This window comes from Protopterus annectens, chromosome 8.part0 (genome assembly GCF_019279795.1).
Source record: "Protopterus annectens isolate FY-2018-M chromosome 8.part0, PAN1.0, whole genome shotgun sequence".
NCBI classification, from domain to species: domain Eukaryota; kingdom Metazoa; phylum Chordata; order Ceratodontiformes; family Protopteridae; genus Protopterus; species Protopterus annectens.
Genome location: NC_056741.1, coordinates 1965587819 through 1965610537, shown reverse-complemented (window position 1 = coordinate 1965610537; position 22719 = coordinate 1965587819). Strand labels below are relative to the sequence as shown.

The window sequence follows — 22719 nt, the reverse complement described above, 5'->3', positions numbered from 1 at the left end:
CGAGAGAACCTCCCACTCATCAGGGGACCGGGTAATCCTCAGTAGTAGATAAGTAGGGGTAGTGTGTGTAGTTTCTGACCGCCCTCTTCCTCTTCGAGGTTCACCCCTCCCAGGAGGGTCCACCTACAGAGAGAGGAGAAACCTCGGGAGGAAACTGATGGTAAAACCTGGGGCGATGGATCCCTGGGCTGGCAGAGGAGGCTGGGGGCTGGAGGGAGGAGCTAGAGAGAAGGAGGAGCCAGACCCATGACCAGAGGCCAGCTCCTCTCATCACTCAATCCTCTCCACCTCCACGAGACCTGAACACACCCACACCAAGAAGAAGAAAACAGAGGCTGGCTCGAGAGAGAGAGAGGCTTAGAGGCAGATGTCGGCTCCCGACAAAGCGGCCGTCGGCCGAGAAGAGCGGAGAGCCGAGCCGACAGCCTCCAAGGCCCGGAGCCCCGACGGCCGACAGTGGAAACTCGACCCGGATCCCTCCAGGGAAAGTCTCAAGGAGGAGATCCGATGACGGATAGGGCGGCCGGAGGCGTATCGGTTCGTCGCAATCCAGTCGCTGTCCCAAGTCAACGCTCAACCAGGTGGAGAGGGAATTCAAGCTCTGAGGCGAACTGGGAGTCTGTTGAGGCGGCTAAGTCTGCTATGGCGGGCTATGGAGCACCGAGACTTCACAGCCCTGCTTACCACAACAGCAAACCAGTCTCTGAGACAGATCTCGGCTCGAAGATCGTCGGGCTCAAGAGGCCCGACTCCTGAGGAGCCCCCGAGCCAGTGGATACTTAGTATCGGCCGGGGACCGATCTCATGGGGGCCATCCGAGCCGCGGCCTTGAACTCGTGAACCCCCGAGGAGCCGAGGGACTCCGTTGATAGCCTCGCCCAGCTGGAGCAGCTGGTGGTATTGCGTCAGTACAGTCGAGCCGGAGCAGCCGGTATCTTACTCTGGCCAGCCAAGCAAGGCAGAAGAAGCATCGGCGGTCGCCGAGACGTTCGAGCCAACGGGCCGCAGGAAGACAGACAGGAAGCCGAGCCTTCGGGTGCTTTAAGCCCTTTTCTCTGCCTGCTTTTAGGAGGAGCTTCTTAGGAGGAGAACAAACTTCAGGGACGCCTTGAGGAGCTTCTCCTTGTTCCTCCTTTCTGGAGCACAAGCACATTGTGAAGGAGACAGGTGCAAAGGCTCAGGTGCCAGGCAGACACAAGACAGGTGACACACTGTCAGGGATGCCATTTTTGACACAGCACTGGTCACACTCACAAAGCCTGCTTTCTGCCTCCTTTGCCTTCCTCTCAACATTAACAGGATATACACACACCACAAACAATCAACTAACACCTACACAGACACACACACACAGGAAACACAGGGGACTAGCCTGGAACTCAAGGGAACTGAAAAACTATAAAAAAAAATAATAAAAAATAAAGGAAGGGAAGGAAAAGGATGGTACTAAAAAAAAACAGGCTAACCTGACACTGAAGGGAAATTAAACCCTAACTACTTTTTTCTTATTTAACAGAAAAACTTACCTCACTGGGCAAGGAGACCTCTTTAAGCTAAGCGACAGCGAGATCCGGGGGGATATAGGCCTTGCATCATGGGATATAGTTGCCTCTGCCGGTAAAAAGTTTCTTCTCGAAGCAAGTGAGTAGTCGTGGATCAGGAGGATCGCGGCTCCATCCAGCAAGAATGAAGGCGAGATTGACAACTTAACATCTGGCCTTGTTCATGTGTCTTGAGCAGGTCATAACCCATAGAGCCTAAAGGTTTCTGCAGCAGTGTGAAATTTCAACATCTGCTGTTGTGTAAGTGCATCTTTTATACAACTATACTTTCTCTCTGAATCTGGATCTTTCATCCTCCCTTCTGCTTTGTCTTCAGTCTATCACAGTGGATGCTTCAGACCTGGCATGGGGAGCTGTGCCAAAAGGAGATGAAAATGCAAGGTCTTTGGAACAAACAAGAATGAGAAATGCACATAAATAGCAGAGATGTTAACAGTAATGAATACTTTGAAAGCCCTAAACCACCTGTGGTATCCTGCATGTTTTCACTGACAGAACCACAGTGATGTACTTGGTCAAAATGGGAGGAGGGGGCTCGTCTCTTCCTACCCGTTTTGCAGACTTGCTGTGATAGACTAGGAGGTAGCAACTCTGCTTATTTTGACTCTTTGGGCTTCATACTTGCTGTCTGAGCAAAGCATTGCAGCATACACGTTAAACAGAACGAGGACAGCCCCTCATGAATGGAAACTGCAACAGAGGTCTTCCGAGAGATGATCTTACTGTGAGAAACACAGGTTATGTAATTGCTGCCTGTCAGAACCAACAGAAAAAAACTGCTCTGAGTCCCCTGCAAGCAGACATGGAAGAGACAGGATTTCTCATTCTCATGGAAGGCAACATTCCTTTATGATTTTACACCATTTCCACTGATATCCATGGTGGTTCTAAAGCTTCAGAAGGATTCCCCAAAGATGATGGTGATCGCTTTTGGCTCGGGTAACAGCGATTCCCTCCCTACTTTTAAAACTGGTCTAGAGCAAGTACCACAAGCTTCCCCACAGACGCTGATGTAATGGAACAAGGCATGAGTTTGATACATTTGAACATGAAATCTCTACAGTTGACTACCTGGATGATAGAATCTTGGTTGATTTTAGTTACCTTTTTATTCTGAGGACATGCAGAGGGTAGTGGAGGCTAAAGGCACCTGCTACTAGAAAAGGATTCCTGTTTAAGTGGAAAAGCTTTTCTAGTTGGTGCTACTCCTGCAGCAAGGCCTCGTTTAATTGGTTTCTGCGTATGGTTCGATTTATTTGTACAAGTTACTGTCCTTTGCCCTTATTCTTCCATCACTATTATTCTGTCAACCATTTCTGTTTGTCTACCCCTGGATTCCCCTGTTTTACATATTTGTGATTTAGAAAATAGGTGGCTCCTCCTTGGCATCTGATTTTTATGATTGAAAAGCTTACCCCCCCCCCCCCCCATTTGAACAAACTCATTGGACTGATTTGAGGTTCTTAAAATGGATGACTCTTGTACTCATCCCTCTGACGTCTGCCAAGAGAGTATTTGAGTTGCAAACTCTTTCATGGTGAGTCAATCCTACCTCCTTTTCCACAAAGACAGGGTTTCCTTGAGAGGTAATTCTTTTGTGTTTAAAGTGGTCCCAGAGTTTACCTTCTGCTGGTCTGTTAATATCTGTCTTTTTTTTCCCAATACCTGAAAATGAGGACGAAAGTATTTCATAGTCTGGATGTCTAAATGCTGATCAGATACTTTCTAGGCAAAACTCAGTTCTGGAAAAATGATCAGCTGTTTGTCACCTATGAAGAAAAGAGAAAGAGAAAGACAACCAGTGTCAAAGCAGACAGTTTTGAGATGGGTGTGTTGTGCTGTTTTTTTTTTTTTTCGCTCTCTCTCTCTGCTATTGTCACTGTAACAAGCTACTTCCAGGCAGAGTTAAGGCTTATTCCTCCAGGGCTTTGGCTTTCTGGAAAGGGATGGATTAGAAGTATTCTAGAGGCAGGAACTTGGTCCTCTGTACGTACTTTTATAACGCACTACAGTTGGATTCCTTTCCCAGGTGCAGAACACGTTTTGCTAGCACCATTCTCCACTGGCTCCTAGATTCTTCACGTCTCACTTTTTTGCTTGCAAGTGACTGCAATAGTGAACTGATGTTTGTAAGTAAATGACCATAATATTAAGTGTTGTAATAAATCCCTGTTGCAGTAGTTGCCCCATTCCTCCAGCCTCCTTTTTGTAGCCGTCGTATTGCCAGGTTGTGGTTTGTATATAGTTTGGGGCAAGAAAGTGGTCAAGCTTTTGGCACACTGCTTTTTATATGAAGCTGTACAAAATCTCCTAGCCTTTAGAGTGCATGGAAGACCCCCTCAAGTTTTGCAAAGCTGGCTGGGTCGATGTTATCCTTGTAAGTATATAAACCATATAGCTAAGGCTAGTACAACATTATTCTGTTAAAAGATGATCTGCTACAATATGTTAAAGTAATTTTATTTTCTTGTAAATAAATGGTCTGACCTCATTTTTCAGAGGTACCAGGTTTCCTTTAAGACAAATCTTCATCTCTTGCTTAAGTTAGTGTTTCTGAGCCAGTTAATCCATTTACTGTTTATTCTAGAGATGTATAAACTAAGTAGATTGTGTTAAGTATTGTACCCATTGCTAGATGCAACTTTTTTTTCTCTAGGTACTTTATGCCCCAGTGTCAGCAACCATCAAACTTCTCCCAATTAGACTCTATCCACTGATTTCTCCACACTAGAATATTGCCCAAGAATTGCATGTTGGCAGAAGCATTTTGGAGGGGGATACCATGCAGGCAGTCATGAGGCTTCCTTCTGCTCTTGCCCTCACTAGCATTTTAGCAATGAAGATTTGTTTTTTTTTTTTACATGATGTAATTCCCCTCCATTCGCAGTTAAAGGGTAAATTACCTGTGTTATCACAGGGGGCCTACAGTGGCTTCCCCCAGGAGTGTACTGCCCTGTAAAATTACTAATTAGTGCAACCACCAGGTGGTAGCTCCTTGAGACAAAATCCTGCCTGTGGGACATGCACCATAATCAGTACACAAGCGGCCAGCACCAATAGGTAATCAACACAGCACTCAAAAATAATAAAGTAGTTTACTTGGATTAGTCCCAGACCAGTTTTGGCAAACCTGCCTTCCTCAAGGGGATATGTAACAATTTGTTATATATCACATTGAGGAAGGCAGGTTTGCCGAAACCAGTCTGGGACTAATCCAAGTAAACTACTTTATTATTGTTGGGTGTTGTGTTGATTACCTCTTGGTGCTGGCCGCTTGTGTACTGAATTTGGTTTGGTTTGGCCCTGCACCAGCCGTACGTGCAGACATCTTTACTGCACACACCATAATGTCTTGCCATGTCTATGATGGATTTTGACTGTGTGCATCCTGCTTAACCCTGCATGTCCTTCCTTGCCAGCTGTGCCACTGGTCATACACTGGCTTTTTCTTCTATGCCACTAGAGCTGGCTATTTGCGAGATGCAGCTGTTATTTAGGAGAGCCCATCATTTTAAGAAGGTGGACCATCTTTTGTCTGATTTGCCGTGGTTTGGAGTTCTCCCATCAGCAGAGAGGTTTAGCAGTTGACTAATGCATTCAAAGTTCATTCCATTAGAGATAGCAGCTTCTGGTGCATACTTTTATCATATGGCTGTGGCTGATTGTGTTGTAGACTCTTGTTTCATATGTGCATCTTATTGCAGCCTACGTGTCAATTCCAGAGGCAGCTCCTTTGGAAAGTTTGTAAAATTTAGTGCATCCTTTAATTTACCATCTGCTTAACCTTCTCTTTCCTGTGTTTTGTTTTAAGTGACAGGCTTAAATGTGCACCATAGTAAATTGACACTCCACTGTGCGATCACTAATCTGAGATTCCTGTCATGTTTACACAGATTTTTAGTGTGTTTCATCAGAGATTTCTCCTCACCATAAGATACAGTAATATTGGAGTTAAAAGTGGTCAGGTGCAATAGTTCCAGTGGGTGGGATGGGGTGCAATCCTGCAGAAATGCTTTTGTTGTGAGTTTTGTAGTTTGAGATGTCAAAACCTAGGAAGTGCCACTTTTGTATGTAATTGTGGTTTTAAGCATCAGTTGCATAATAGCCATATTTCTCTCATGGAACCTTTGTATTATGTTACTTGGAGTTCAGTTGCAACTCTACTGCGAAGACATCCTCAAGTTAGAAGTGTTAAATAATGTGGTATGCACCTGTATAGCTAATCTTACAGTGCTTTCTGTAACAGGTGCTCCCCCACCCCTTACCTTGAAAGTTGAGAACAGTATTAATTCTGAAAATCCACAGTGTCCTTACATTTCTTATTCTGGCATTAGCATTACTTTTTACAATATATATATTCCTTTATTTTTAGAATGAATCTTGGTAGTAGTTAGTTTTCAGCAAACAGTGGGTGCTTTTCATTCATTCTGTATACGTTTTTTAGTGTATTTCAGTATCAGGTCCTGGTGATTAATCTTGTAAGTAGGATTTCAAAGTAGTACCTAACAATGGTAGTCTGTTAGTGTCATGTAGTTTCCAGCTGTAGTGTAGTAAGTACCCTTAAACTCATGTTGAGTGGGTGTACCCTTACCAAGGAATGGGCTCTGGTTAAAAATTTAAAGAAGCTTGTGAGAGAAGGCAGTGAAATTAATTCTGAAGTGTGATCCCACTGCAATGTATACCTTTGACCATTGTGTGATGTGCTAATACTCACATGATTTATTTCATTTGTTAATGGCTCCTTTATTTGGGATAATGTGTGAATACTGTGCAGTTAAGTGACTTAAGAAGAGCAGCAGAGTTTTAGATTGTGGTAGTCAAATCTGATGCCACTTGGGTGAAGCTCATTGGTGGTTTGACTTTTTGACAAGTTGTCGGACTTACTAAATGTGTAACAAAAAAAAGTGTTAACATAATTGTTACATTCAAGTAAGGCACTTTTATATTGTAGGGTACATTGAGGAAGCATGGTACAAAAAGGTAGTGCTGAACTAAAGAAAGGTTAGAGGAAATGTGTAATGTTAATTATTGAATGGAAGTTGTTACAGTAATTATTGAGTTGTTTTTGTTCTTTTTCAGGTGTCCTTCACACTTCAGTTGTCCTTCTTACAGAAATGTGTGAAAGAAGCCCTGACATGTTAGCGCATTTCAGAAAGGTATTAAGTGGGTTCTGTGGGTGTTACGAGAGTGTTGGGTTCTTAAATTGTTTTTACCTGTTAATGACTGACTCTTATATTTTATAACAGCTTTTATTTTTATGTTGCAGTACTTAGTTTAGGAATGACTTTTCTAAGAAGTACTGGTAGATGTAATCTGGCATACCCTGTCTAAATTAAATGCTTGATGTCCTTCAAGGATGCATCTGCAGTCATCACATATGGGTTGTCCTGCCTCAGGCAGCCCTTCGGTCGGCCGGATTCCAAAGTCTGGGTCCGGCGTCGGCTGATGTCGTACTTTCCTTAGCGTCAGAGCGCCTGGGGTATAAAAGCATCAGCCGACGCCATCTTCCCCAGTCTTTCTTGCCGCGTGGTGCCAGAAGCAGTTCGCAAGTGCCGGTCGGCCAGCTCCTGTAATTCAGCTACCGAAGACTTCAAAAAGTTAAGTACCCCGTTGGGGACTCTTTCTTGTCTCAGCCGATGTCAGATAAAGTTAATAATTGTTTAACTTGTGGGAAACAAATACCTCATAAGGATTTCCACTCTTACTGCCTCCCCTGCCTAGGCCCAGACCACGACGTCTCGGCCTGTTCAGCCTGTGCTTCCTTCAACCGACGCACTCTTAGACGTCGGGCGGAGTTTGCAGAGGAATTTTTTGGGGCTAGTTTTTCGTATAAGATGCCGTCGGAGACTCTGACTTCTCATTTAGTTAAGAAACGGAAGGACAAGGACCGACACGCACGGTCCGTGGTTTCGGCTGAAACCACGGCCAGGCCTACCGCGAGTGTCTCGGTCTCGGCTGAAACAGAGTCCTTGGTACTTCCAATTACCGAAACCGCTCAACTGACTACCTCGGTCCCGGAGGCTCTGGCTGAGTCTGTTATTGAATTTCCAACAGAAACTGGTGTCCTGGAACCTTCCGACACCATTCCTTTAGACAAATCTACACCAGCACGTGGTGCAGCCAGGCCTCCTGCATCCATGTCCATTAAGGCATTCTCCAGGGCTAAGGCTGCTAAACTTTCAAAAGCTTTGCCCCCCAAGGTTATCCCTCAGGGACCCTCTACTGGTTCACAGATTCTAAGCTTAGCAGAGGATCTTATCTCCTTAATTAGGGGCTCTCAACCTCATCCGGACAGGGGCTCTCACCCTCCTCCAGGCAAAAGGCCCAGGGTTGAGCCCTCTGATCCCCACTCCTCAGATGAGGCCTCTGATGGCTCTACTTTATCGGACCTCCAGGAGGAGGCTTTTTCGGCCTACGAGGATTCTGATGCAGAGGAATCTATTCCCTCGGCCTCCCCTCCTGAAGAGTTTTCCTTTGGGGAGACACTACACACCATGAGAGAGCATTTCCAATGGCAGGGCCAGGAATTCTCTGATTCCAGGAAAAGATTAAGGACCTTTTTACATTTGCCTCAGCATAGACCTTTAGCTATTCCTCCTGTTTTGAATGTCATTGATGATGTGTACTCTAACTCTAGCACAACCCCTGATTCTCTCCCTCCGGCTCCTGCCAAACCCGATAGGTACTACAGGGTCCCGGACTCACATCTTTACCTTTACAAGGCCCACTCTGCTGATCCAGAAACTATTTCCCAGGGCCCTAAAGGGGTTGCAGCTGCCACTGCTAAAAATCCTCTCCCCTCTGAAAGGGAGTCCAGAGCTTTAGAGAGATGGGGTAAAAAAAGTGTGTACTTCTTTCTATGAGGGCATTAAATTGTCAATTTCATATGATACAGTACCAAGAGTATTTGTTAGATGAATTGCATAAAAAACTGTCTTCACCTGACCCCCTAGACCGCAAGTCACTTCAGGATCTGGTACATAACTCACAACAGGTTAGCAACCATTTCTTGCAATGTGGTTATGATGCATTGGAAACTTTATGTAGGTCAGCTATGACTGGCACAGTCATACGTAGGCATGCTTGGCTGAAGGAACAATCTCTGCCAGACCATGTTAAAGCAAAGCTGCTGGATGCACCACTGGAAAAGCAAAAGTTATATGGCTCCACGGCTCAGGAGGTCCTAAAGAAATTTGAAGAAAAGGCAAAATCAGTACAAACAGTCAAAGATTTTCTCCAAGTACAACCACCAAGATTCAGCAGGAATTGGCCTTCCAAGAATTGGTCCTTTCCAGACACAGAGAGGTTTCAGAGAGGCAAGAACAGGCGTGCCAGAGGTAGAGGGCAAGCTAGAGGCTCCTACAGAGGACGTCAATGGCAGCCTCCCAACCAGAGAGGTAATGCAGGACCTTCAACTGCTGCACAAGGACAGGCTCAATGACTTTACTTTGACACCGCCAACCAGGGCTCAATTGGAAGCACCTTTGGGCGAAAAGCTTTCTTTATTTTCAGAAAATTGGCACAGTATTACAAGGGGCAAATGGACACTACAAATAATAGACAAAGGATACTGGTTTCATTTCCACACATTACCAAAAAGAAAGGGCATGCCAGACCTGCCACCGAATCAAAGGGCAGAGGCTTTGAAACAAATTTCCAGCTTAATGCAAATGAAAGCTATAGAAAAGGTTCCTCTCTCAGAACAAGGCCAAGGATTTTATTCCAGACTATTCCTTGTTCCAAGAAAAGAAAATCAATGGAGGCCTATTCTCAACTTGTCCGCACTGAATACTTATCTCATTGTGCCAAAGTTCAAAATGCTGACTCTACAGCAGCTCCTTCCCATGCTGGGCAAGGGGTCTTGGCTGGTAACTCTAGACCTCAAGGAGGCATACCTGCATGTCCCTATCAGACAAAGTTGCAGAAGACACCTCAGATTTCTTGCAGGTTCAGAGCATTATCAATTCTCAGCATTGCCCTTTGGCTTGTCTACTGCGCCCAGAGTATTCACGAAATGCCTGGCATCAGTAATTGCACACTGCAGACTTCAGGGGATTCAAATATACCCATATCTGGACGACTGCCTTATACAAGCGGACAGCCAACAAACTTTGGTAAAACACTTGAATTATGCCATTCACCTTCTTCAGGCCTTGGGATATACAGCCAGCTTTCACAAATCAAGACTTTTTCCATCCCAAAGAATAACCTTTCTGGGTGCAGATCTAGATACTACCACCCAAATGACCTTCCTCACAGAAGAAAAACAAAGTCAACTACCAGATTACTTCAAAAATCTGACAAGACAAACCCAGCTGACTGCAAGGAAAATCCTGCAGGCCCTGGGTTACATGGCTTCTTGCATCCTTCTGATTCCGCAAGCAAGACTACATATGAGGAAGCTACAATGGTACCTAAGGAGTTTATGGACTCAGCACAGTCACAACCTGGAAACTTTGATACCACTCATTCCATGCCTTCAAAAGGAATTTCTGTGGTGGGCTCAAGCAAGCCAGTCAAACAGGGGTCTGTCTTTCAGCAAACCAATAGCCAGCCAAACCATTACAACAGACTCTTCAGACCACGGATGGGGAGCACACATGGAGGGCAGATGCATTCAAGGTCTATGGTCACAAAAAGAGCTACGCATGCACATTAATCAAAAGGAAATGCTGGCAGTGATACATGCAGTCGAAGCCTTCAAACCCTTTCTGCATCATGGCCATCTGCTAATAAGGACAGACAACACCACGGTTATGTGGTACATAAACAAGCAAGGAGGCACCCATTTCTATCCTCTTTGCAGGCTGGCAATGAATCTGTGGGAACTTTCCTTGAAACTCAATATACAGCTACAATCCCAGTTTGTGCCAGGGAAAGACAATATACTGGCGGACAGCTTAAGCAGAAATATCATGGATGCACACGAATGGATGCTGCACCCAGACATCTTTGTACAGATAACACAATCATTGGGGAGGCCGGACTTGGATCTTTTTGCCTCCCCCCACAATCATCAACTGGAGAAATTCTGCTCAAGGACATACCACCCACAAGCATGGAAAGTGGATGCCCTCTCTTTCAGCTGGAGAACTCTAACAGTGTATGCATTTCCACCTCTCCCATTAATGACCAAGGTTTTGCTGAAGATCAGGACAGAGCAGCCGAAAGTGATTCTGATAGCTCCGGACTGGCCAAGACAGCACTAGTACCCACTGTTAAAGAACATGTCACGTACGAAACCATGGCCTCTTCCTCTATGGCCACTTCTGCTGACACAGCACAATTACAAAACTCTGCATTCCAACCTGAAAACCTTGCAACTAACAGCCTGGAAAATACCTTGACTCCTCCTCAGGACAAGCTATCCCAGAGAGTGAAAGATATTATTATGGAAGCTCGCTGGCCTTCCACAAGAAAGGCATATTCAGCAAAATGGAAAAGATTTCACATTTGGAACACCACAAAGGGCCTAGATGCGACAGTGATGAACATGGCACATATCCTGGAATACTTGGCAGAAATGTTACACAATGGTCTGTCTTACTCTTCCATTAAAATTCATGCTTCAGCAATTTCAGCAGAGTACAGTACTGATCCGCCTGTCTTCTTTCATCCTCTCCTAAGACAGTTTCTAAGAGGAATCAAAAACATCAATCCTCCAAGGAAACCACCTCTACCTACTTGGGACCTTAACTTCGTGTTGGAAAAACTAACACTGCCTCCCTTTGAACCAGCAGCATCTGCAGAACTACAGTTCCTGTCTTGGAAGACTGCTTTCCTTCTGGCCATAACCTCAGCAAGAAGAGTATCTGAGTTACAGGCCCTTATGGCAGTACAGCCATTTCTTATTTTTCATCAGGACAGAGTTTCACTAAGAACCAATCCTACATTTATGCCAAAGGGGTGGTATCCAGGGTTTCATTATATCAAGTTATTCGCTTGCCTACCTTCTTCCCAAATCCACAAAACAAAGGGGAGAAACTTCTGCACACTCTGGACATACACAGACAGTTGCGCTACTACTTGGACAGAACTAAAGGTTACAGAAAAACTGACCAGCTGTTGGATGCTGCTGGTACACAAGGAAAAGCAATTTCCAAACAGACAATTTCAAAATGGATAGGGAATTGCATTCGTTTTTGTTACTCCTTTCATAGAAAACCTGTGCCAGCTAACATTAGACCTCATTCCACGAGAGCCACAGCCACCTCCACAGCCTTCTTAAGAGGGGTGGCTACCAAGGACATTTTAGAAGCTGCTACATGGAGCTCCGTGCATACATTTGCCAAGCATTACAATTTACCTTTATATTCCAGATCTAGAGCAGGCTTTGCTACGGCAGTCCTGCAGGGCATTTTAGCTACACCATCCTTTACATAGTTCCTCCACCCCCAGATTGGCTATGGTATTCTACCCATATGTGATGACTGCAGATGCATCCTTGAAGGACATAGTACAGTTTTGTACCTACCATAAATGTTGATGTCCGATAGGTATGCATCTGCAGTCAGGTTTAACCTCCCTCCTTCTCCTCTGTGGTATTTCTTGGGTATTTACCCCTCTAATAGCTAGCTGGGGTGATCTATTATGGTGTATTTGTTTTTATATTATTGTGCATGTTTGGATTTTTAAATGCATCTCTTCAAATTTAGCCTTCCTTAGAGGGCACCTGGCATCTGGGGCAAGAAAAACTGAGGAAGATGGCGTCGGCTGATGCTTTTATACCCCAGGCGCTCTGACGTCGAGGAAAGTGCGACATCAGCCGACGCCGGACCCAGACTTTGGAATCTGTCCGACCGAAGGGCTGCCTGAGGCAGGACAAACCGATATGTGATGACTGCAGATGCATACCTATCGGACATCTACATTTATGGTAGGTACAAAACTGTACTTTTGCATTCACCAGGAAGGGGGTGCCTGTGATGATACTTAAGATGGTTGCAAGTAGGCGATCTTTACTGTTGACAAAATGTATGCTGTTGCAGTGGATACTTTTCATTAATTTACACTGTGTGCAGTAGCCCTTAGTTCCTTCTCACTTTTTTGCATTGTATTTATTTATTTATTTTTTGCTCTGTTTTAATTTTTGTATTCTTTTTTTTTTCTTTTCTCTCCAAGATAGAAAAAACTAATTCTCCAACGTAGTCTCTTCCATTTTTCCTCATTTGAGGGGTATATGGGATCCGATGTCTGTAGCTTTAGACTTTTGGATCCAAGGCTCATGCTCCTCCCCCTGTCTGTAATTCCCCTCTGTCAAATGAATACCTCTGATTTTATTTCTCTTGAATGGTTAAGATGTGATGTGGTCTCTTCAATTCAGTGCTGTTTTTTGTCAGCTAATTAAAAAATTTTATTTTTCAGGCTTTTTCTTCTAGTTCACCTTTGAACTACTTCCTTTATATTTTTTTCTTCTCTTTGAAGGGCCTAGCTGTTCCTCCTGCAAAAAAAAAAAGGTTATTTGTGTGTGTAGACACACAATGCACACATACATATATATTGTCCTGTATCTAGTATCAAGTACTCTACCATATGTGTTAGTGTGCTTTGTCGGTGTTGTATTTTCTAACAGTTTCTCTTTCTCCCTCCTGCATGATTTTATAACACTTCTATGTCCTTTCTCACCTCTTTGTTTTTTAGCTCTCTCCCCAACCAAGCAACTAGCTGGTAACCCAGTGCACGGTGCAGAAACATTGCTCCATATTGAAAAGCTGGTCCCAACTCTCAAAGTGTTATTCCTCCTGCAAAGAATTTATACTAAATGTACATTTAACTTCTTTCAGTTATAATGGACAATTTATTTTTGTAAGCTGTTTTTGTTTAAAACACTGATTATATTTTCTGGAACAGTTCCCTGTGGTGAGCATGTTATCATGAATGCCAACTACCACTTCCTGCCCTGCTTTTCCTCTTAGTTTATCCACTCCTACACGCATTTTAACTATGTTTTATGTCCTTTAAAGGCCATTGTCAAAAGGCTTTATCTGCATACCATTGGTTCACCTCCAAAGCCCCCAATCCACATAAACCTTACTCATTTATTAGAACTGCCCATACTTTTTTTCTTATTAATCTGGCATAAACTTCCCCTGAAATTTGAAGCATCTTACGGATAGTTTTTCTGCACCTTTCCAGGTGTAGCCCCGCTCCCACCCTCCATATCATTTCCTGTATACCTAACTATTCTACCCCTCCCACCCTATCTACCCCTCCACTTCCTATCTTTCCCAGCATATCCTTAAGACCTTCCCCTCTCTCTCCCTATACAAAACTAACTGTACTCCAAAGGCTCTCCCAACTCCCCGTCCTCCATATATTACATATATTTGCCACTTTTCTCAACCTCTAAGTCAAGTAACAGCCCTACAAAAATATACTGCATGTTAAGTTGTCAATCTCGCCTTCATTCTTGCTGGATGGGTTCGGAGCCGATCCTCGGCTCCGATTCGGCACTTGCTAAGCTCGAGTCTCTTCCACCAGCTCGAGGCAGCCCCATATCCCATGATGCAAGGCGGAGATTACCTAGATCTCGTTTGCCGCTTCGCTCATGAGGTAACTTTTTACCAGCTCCTGCTAAGTGAATTTTTCTACCTTTTTTTCTGAGACTTTAGTCCACCCCAGTACTTTATATTTATATATATATATATATATATATATATATATATATATATATATATATATATATATATATATATATATATATATATATTACTTTAACTTCCCGATTCACTTAGCCCTTTTCCTGTTAGTGTCCCGTTCCCTTTATTCATATTTTTGGTAGTCGGGCCTTAGGTCTTTACCCCTCCTATATTTTTCCTGTCGGGGTTTGGGTGTGTCTGTGTGTTTTTTCCCTGTACTTGGTTTTGTTAATCTAGTTTAATTTTTGGACTGAGTGTGTGTGTGTGATTAGGTACTCAGTCATGTCTAAAGAGGCTAGGGTCTCAGGCTTCAAGAAGTGTGACTCGTGCTGTCAGAAGATGTCTCTGACAGACGGTCACACTTCTTGTATTTGTTGCCTGGGACCTCTACACCTGCAGGACTCCTGTGCTATTTGCCACTCCTTCAGCCAGAGAGTCCTGCAGGAACATAGAAATAAACTTATTCTCAGGGGCTTATTAAAGCCTGAGAGCTCCCTGGCTAAGACCGGCTCGGGGAAGCCCTCAAAGCCTCCCAAGGCCCAGGCTTCAGTGTCCAAGCCTTCAGCCTTGGCTCCGACTCCCTCGGAGTCGAGATCGGCTCCGGCTGGAGCCGATCCTTCCTTCTCTGAAGGTTTGGCGCCGATACTCTTGCTTCCATGCCTGTGTCGGCTCCAACTGGAACCGAAGGTTCTTTGGCTCCGATGGCTCCGTCGAGAAAGAGATCCAGATCTCCGTCGCTGGAGTCTATTCATTCGCCCCCGCCCTCTCCTTTATTTTTGGAGCGGAGCCATCGGAGCCGATCCTCAAGGTCTTCCAGACTCTCAGACCATGACTTGGAGAGAGTGGTGAGTAGACTGCTGAAATCACAGGCACTGGCCCAGATACTTCATAGCCCGTCTCAGCAGACTACCGCTATTCCACACCCTCCAGAAATTCCTCCTTCGACTCTCCTTCAGAGCTCTGAGCCGGAGCTTATTGGAACTGTGACTGTTGGTGTGTCGGAGCTGATACCACTCCTTTCGGCTCCGTCGTCTTCGACTCCTATCTCCTCCTTGAGACCGTCCTTGGAGGGATCAGGTCGTCGGGCTTCCCTTGTCGGTTCCGAGGGGGCGAGTGGCATCGGACCCTTGTCCGACCCCGTTCTCCCCCTCGGAGCTTCGGCTTTGGTAAGCTCTGCACCGACATCTGCTTCAGAGCCTTCCCTTTCGGTGGGGCAAGGGATTCCTGTTTCCTCGGAGCGGGAGCTCTCGGTCCTCCCCGGGAGGGGAGCCTTCGAGGTGATGAGTGTACTAGCCCCCGAGCTGAGTCAACATTCGGTCCCTTTAGCTCCTCCCTCTTCAGTGCCTGTAGATATCTCTTCCCACTCTCTTGCTCCCGGACCCAGAGATCCATCGCCCCAGGTTTCCCCATTGGGAATACCTTCCTCTTCCGAGGTTTCTCCTGATCCTTCAGGGGAACCCCCGCGTAAGAGGACTTGCAAGAGGAAGCATTTAGACTCCCCTGAGTCTACGACATCAGATACCGACTTAGATGAGTTGGAGGGGTCCCCAAGATCCCCCTCTGAGGATGTCTCCTTTTCAGACATTGTTGAACTCCTGAAACAGAGGGGGAACTGGCCCTCCATTAACCTCTCCGAGGATGAGTCGGTATACCTGGAGGCTTTTGGATCTCGACTCTCTACCTCCTGGGTTTCTCCGCCTTTCGACCCCCTCATGGACGTGATAGCTCGAAAGGCGTGGGCATCTCCTGATTCTGTGGAACCAGTCCCCAGGAGGCCTTCTAAATTTATCACGGCCTCCACTGAAAAACAGTTTCTCACCAAAGGTATCCCGGTTGATGCCATGGTGGTGGCGGCCGCCACCAAAAAGGAACTTGCAGATCCTTCTGTACCGGTCCATCCTCCTTACAAGGAGTCTAGGACCATGGACAGGTATGGTAAGCGGATATTTTCCTCCGCGACCTTTGCTATGCGTTCGCTGAATTATCTATGTCACTTCACCGGACTTCAAAGAGATATCCTCAAGGAATTGGGTGAGGTGGTACAGGATCCGTCAGCTGCTGGGGCTCAAAAGAAGACTGCCTCTCAGCTGGGAATCCTAAATTCCATAACTAACTCCTCCATGCGTCTCATTTCTTATGCAGCCGATGGAGCGAGTAGAGCTGCAGGTACAGGAGTGGCTCTCAGACGTCAGTCCTGGATGCGACTTTGCAATTTTGCAGACCCCTTTAAGGCGTCCTTCACAAACTCTCCCTTCGATGGGACAACTTTGTTTGGACCTCAGGTGAAGGACACTTTGACCAGGTGCGAGCAAGACGGCAAGACTTTTTCTGCCGTAGGAGTCCGTTTCTCCACCCCTTCAAGGCCTTGCCCCAAAGGTCAGAAGGGAGGGAAAATGTGGTTCCGAAAATCTCAAGGAGTCACGCCTGACGCACGTGGTCAGTTTACCCCCAGAGGCAGAGGGGGTAATAACAGATGCCACCCTAGGGGCAGAGGGGCTCCGCAGAACCAGGGCAGCAGAGAGCCTCTCTCTGACAAGCCCTTCCAGCATCCCTGAGGTGTTGCCCGACTGCCCACCCTTGGAGGCAGTCGTGGGGGAGATTGTCACTGTATCCAGAAGCCTGGCTTTCCCTTTCTCAAGACAAATGGGTACAGCCAATCATATCCGAGGGTTACAACTGAACAATGTACCTCCCGTGTGGAACAACACCAACAACTCTCCGTATACTCCACACCAGAAATCGTACCACAGGTCAATGTTGTAGCAAAATAAATCCACCGGAAATAGTTGTATCCACGAAAGTATTTAATAAAAATACAGCAGTTTCAAACGTTAAGCGCTTTCACTAGACGCAGCTAGCTTCATCAGAACGGTTAAAACAGCTGTTACCTCCTCATTTTTAAATAACAAAACGCGCCAAGAAGTCTAAGAGCTAAAATACCATATTTAAAGGCACATACACTTAATAGATGATATCTTACATAAATATATTCTACATACATTCTATTTAGTAACTCTCTATTGTACTAAAAATTTTTGTGTGACTATTAAACACTGAATCAAATTTAGTTTGAATAACACAATAAAATCAATGCAGGTACTTGTAGTAAATGTACCTAACTATGGTCAATAAAAATGTACTAGTGTTCAATTTATATTCAATTGATATTCAACATCAAAGGGCTTGATGGTAAAATAATCATTAATGCCCGGTTTTATTGGCATCTGTTAGAATTTGCCAGTATAACTCTAAAGGCAAGGTAATTCTTAGTATTACCACCTCTAGGGTTATCCTTTACTATCTCTAAAATGGCAAATTCAAATACATGATCATTTCCTTCAGTTAAGACGTGCTAGCAAGTGCATTCTTAGTGTCTTGCTTTTTATACAATACAGGTGGGAGTATATCCGTTGTCTAAGATGTCTTTCAGTCTTGCCCACATAAAAGATGGGCAGACTGTGCATAAAGCTGTATACTAGCATCTTAGATTTGCAGTTGCCTAACAGGGTAAATTCTGGTACTGTTCTCATTGCCCAATCTTATTGTATTCTTAATACAAATACTACTGCACTGTCTGCACATCCCACATCTCAATGTGTGTGTGCTCTCATATGATTTCAAATTGCCACCTTTTCAAGTATTCTCTCGTTAGATCCCATTTTATTCACAAATTTGGGTTCTGTCCCTAATATCACAGCTACATCTGGGTCATTCAATAAAAGGTGCCAATTGTTAATTAAAATATTCTTAATATATTGACTATAAGGGCCAAACTCTAAAATACAAGCTCTGTGAAATGTAATTGCTTTAACTACTGGGACATCCTGATTTATGTCCTGCTTATCCAAATTCATAGTGTCAGCCACAGTACTGAATGTACTGCACGACCCTAAAAGAGGTTTATATTTTACACCCCATTGACTTATGACATATGCTGAGATGTCCACCATCAAATCATTGTCATATCCTCTATCTAAAAATAATGATGTGATGTAATCAATTTCTTTGATCATGTCAATGTAATTAGAACACATTCTAACTGCCCTGACGACTGTCCTTTGTATATGTTTCTCTTCATCTTTCTTGGATGGTAACTATTAAAGTCCACATAAGAATTAGTAAATGTGTCCTTTCTATACACTGTGGATTTCAATGTATCCCCCTCAACTGTAATCAGAGTGTCCAAATATGGCACTCCATTTTTATTAACCAATGATGTAAATTTTAAGAAATTAGTACTACTGTTAATATAATTGATAAATCCTCATCACTCTAGGTTCCTTCCCATAAAATATATATGTCATCAAGGAACCTAGAATAGTGTACAAGGGAATTGATAAATCCCAATCAGTACATGAAGTTCTTCCCAGTCAGCATGACCAGGTTGGCGTATGGGGGCACAAGCCTCCCATAGCCACCCCTGGTCTGCCTGAATATTTCCTTCATGGAAAATAAAGTTATTATCTAGAATAATACTCATAAGCTCAGCCAATAGTGAAATTCTGTCCCAAGACATAGTTGTATGTTTTCTCAGACTGTTGGAAAAAGCTTCAATGCCTTCATCCATAGGGATAGAACTGAATAGATCAACCACATCTATAGTACTGAATAAAATATCATGATGGTACTTATGTGTAGGGTAATGTGAAAGAAATTCCCAAGAATCCTTAACCAGATGTTTCACTTCCTTATAAATAGGCTTCAATAGCGTGTCAATTACCACACCTATTGGGAACGTTTTGGACCTACTTCCTGAAATAATGGGACGAAAAGGTGGATTCTCCTGATTTTTGTGTACCTTAGGTATCCCAATGATGGTAGCTAAAACAGGGTGTTCAACTGTCATATACCTATACATTTCCTCTGAAATACGATGTTCCAAAAGGTATTCTTCTAGGTACATATCTATTCTATGGTACGCAATATTTACCTCATTAATTGAGGAAGTAGTGTAATTACCTGAATGATGTAAAATATCCAGGATGTTGGCATTGTAACTAATGGTGTCAAATATAACTATGCCGCCTCCTTTGTCAGGTTTCATAATGCGTACATTTCTGTCCTTTTGTAATTCCAGTAAGGTGTTCCTCTCTTCGAATGTTAAATTCTGCTTACTATGACACTTATTTTTGTGCTTATGAAGTCTGTAAATCTCATTAGTGACTACTTGATCATATAATTGTACACTAGGATGGCATATCGGGATGAAAGAACTAGGCTTTTTTAACCCCAGCATGCTACCAGTACATCCTTGGTCATTCTCCTCTTTATTGCCGAACATGAGTGCCAAATTTAATTTCCTGGTATATTTCTTAAATTCTAATATATTGTCTACTTAGATTGAATTTTGGGGTTGGAATAAAGTTAAATCCCTTGGCTAAAAGATCAAAATGTGTTGTCCTTAATTTCAAACTACTAAAATTGTATATTTTGAAACTTTTATATTCATTAACTGCATTATTAGTCACAATGCCAGGTTCAACAAAGGGGATAGAAACACTGTTCCTATCATCCGTCATAATTACCATTTCTTTTTCCACTTTCCTACTTTTTTCCATTTCCCCTGATTTCTTTCCCCGGGTCCGTGAAAAAACTTATCATCATTTTCGTCCCTACTATTTTCCTGTCCATAATCAACAGTAGTCAAATTCTTTGTGTCGTACCTTCTATAATCCCATCTGTAACATGTATTTCTCCTATACTGTTCTCTGTCCCTGTTTAATTTCTTATACTTCCTATCGAAAGCACTTTTTGCTCTACTATCAGCAGACAAGAATTGTTTATTATACAGATTCTCCCATTGGGGAAAGGCTAAATCCTTAATAATAAGGTTGTTTAAATTCTCTACCTCAAGTAAAAGTTTGCACAATTTCACATCATTGTGCTTGATCAAAAGTTTCATAAACTGAAACCCAAAATTGTCAAACATAGAATTAAATTCTGTTTCAACTTCAATATTTATATCAATACCTTGGGGTATTTTAAAAAACCTTAACCCCATAGGAACAATATTCAAGTAAAGACAATGTTTTAAATAAGCGTTGTCTAATTTAACAGCATTTATACTGTTAATTTTCTTCCCAAACAAAAAAATCATGTCTTTTAAAGTCCCTCTTTCATTTTTGTGTACATCAGTGTTAGTCTCCCACCGGTCGTTGTCAAATTTGCACTCTTGACCAAGGAAATCCTTCAGATTGTGATGCTTCATGACAGAGACATTCAACCCACTAGTCCCAATACACTTGTTTGTTTGTCCAGTAGCATTAGCATATGTCCGAACATTGTGGGATTGTTTGGGTTTGGTGCCGATCCGTTTTGCTTCCTCGGTCAAGTTACCAAATGAAAAATCAAAAGTAAAATCAGTCAAGGCAGTCTTGTCATGTTCACGAAAGTTGAGAGTGGGTAAGTCAATATCTACACAAGGTGTAGGCTTGAAAATTTGACCATTTGGAATGCCCGGAGATGAAGTGTCCGGTATACTGTCAAGCCGTTTACTAACGGTATTGTTGTCAGGCAGTTCCTTATCACGCAAAAGATTAAGAGCTACAGTACCTTTAGTGTGTGCAGAAGGCGATTCCTTCTGAGCGAAAACTGTTCCGGGAATCTTGCTAAACATTTCCAGCATCCTAGCGACATCACCTCTCAAAGCCGAAACCTCCGCCCTGAGGTCTGCGATTTCATTGCCATGTGAAGGGGAAGCGCCAGCTGAAGAACTGTGTAACGAATCCATAAGCAACAACTGAACAATGTACCTCCCGTGTGGAACAACACCAACAACTCTCCGTATACTCCACACCAGAAATCGTACCACAGGTCAATGTTGTAGCAAAATAAATCCACCGGAAATAGTTGTATCCACGAAAGTATTTAATAAAAATACAGCAGTTTCAAACGTTAAGCGCTTTCACTAGACGCAGCTAGCTTCATCAGAACGGTTAAAACAGCTGTTACCTCCTCATTTTTAAATAACAAAACGCGCCAAGAAGTCTAAGAGCTAAAATACCATATTTTCCTATATGACATATATATTTTATGGGAAGGGAACCTAGAGTCGTATGAGGGATTTATCAATTATATTAACAGTAGTACTAATTTCTTAAAATTTACATCATTGGTTAATAAAAATGGAGTGCCATATTTGGACACTCTGATTACAGTTGAGGGGGATACATTGAAATCCACAGTGTATAGAAAGGACACATTTACTAATTCTTATGTGGACTTTAATAGTTACCATCCAAGAAAGATGAAGAGAAACATATACAAAGGACAGTGCGTCAGGGCAGTTAGAATGTGTTCTAATTACATTGACATGATCAAAGAAATTGATTACATCACATCATTATTTTTAGATAGAGGATATGACAATGATTTGATGGTGGACATCTCAGCATATGTCATAAGTCAATGGGGTGTAAAATATAAACCTCTTTTAGGGTCGTGCAGTACATTCAGTACTGTGGCTGACACTATGAATTTGGATAAGCAGGACATAAATCAGGATGTCCCAGTAGTTAAAGCAATTACATTTCACAGAGCTTGTATTTTAGAGTTTGGCCCTTATAGTCAATATATTAAGAATATTTTAATTAACAATTGGCACCTTTTATTGAATGACCCAGATGTAGCTGTGATATTAGGGACAGAACCCAAATTTGTGAATAAAATGGGATCTAACGTAAGAGAATACTTGAAAAGGTGGCAATTTGAAATCATATGAGAGCACACACACATTGAGATGTGGGATGTGCAGACAGTGCAGTAGTATTTGTATTAAGAATACAATAAGATTGGGCAATGAGAACAGTACCAGAATTTACCCTGTTAAGGGCAACTGCAAATCTAAGATGCTAGTATACATCGCTTTATGCACAGTCTGCCCATCTTTTTATGTGGGCAAGACTGAAAGACATCTTAGACAACGGATATACTCCCACCTGTATTGTATAAAAAAGCAAGACACTAAGAATGCACTTGCTAGGCACGTCTTAACTGAAGGAAATGATCATGTATTTGAATTTGCCATTTTAGAGATAGTAAAGGATAACCCTAGAGGTGGTAATACTAAGAATTACCTTGCCTTTAGAGAGTTATACTGGCAAATTCTAACAGATGCCAATAAAAAACCGGGCATTAATGATTATTTTACCATCAAGCCCCTTTTGATGTTGAATATCAATTGAATATAAATTGAACACTAGTACATTTTTATTGACCATAGTTAGGTACATTTACTACAAGTACCTGCATTGATTTTATTGTGTTATTCAAACTAAATTTGATTCAGTGTTTAATAGTCACACAAAAATTTTTAGTACAATAGAGAGTTACTAAATAGAATGTATGTAGAATATATTTATGTAAGATATCATCTATTAAGTGTATGTGCCTTTAAATATGGTATTTTAGCTCTTAGACTTCTTGGCGCGTTTTGTTATTTAAAAATGAGGAGGTAACAGCTGTTTTAACCGTTCTGATGAAGCTAGCTGCGTCTAGTGAAAGCGCTTAACGTTTGAAAC

General features: G+C 43.0%; 1 protein-coding gene across 1 annotated transcript in view; it reads left to right on the top strand.

Annotated features, from left to right (window-relative positions):
* AP1G1 (adaptor related protein complex 1 subunit gamma 1) overlaps positions 1 to 22719 on the top strand; it is a 4036072-nt gene that overhangs the window by 1021191 nt on the left and 2992162 nt on the right. Inside the window, exon 7 of the mRNA XM_044079548.1 lies at positions 6642 to 6718. Coding sequence (XP_043935483.1) covers positions 6642 to 6718 — 77 coding nt within the window. The remainder of the gene's footprint in view (positions 1 to 6641; positions 6719 to 22719) is intronic.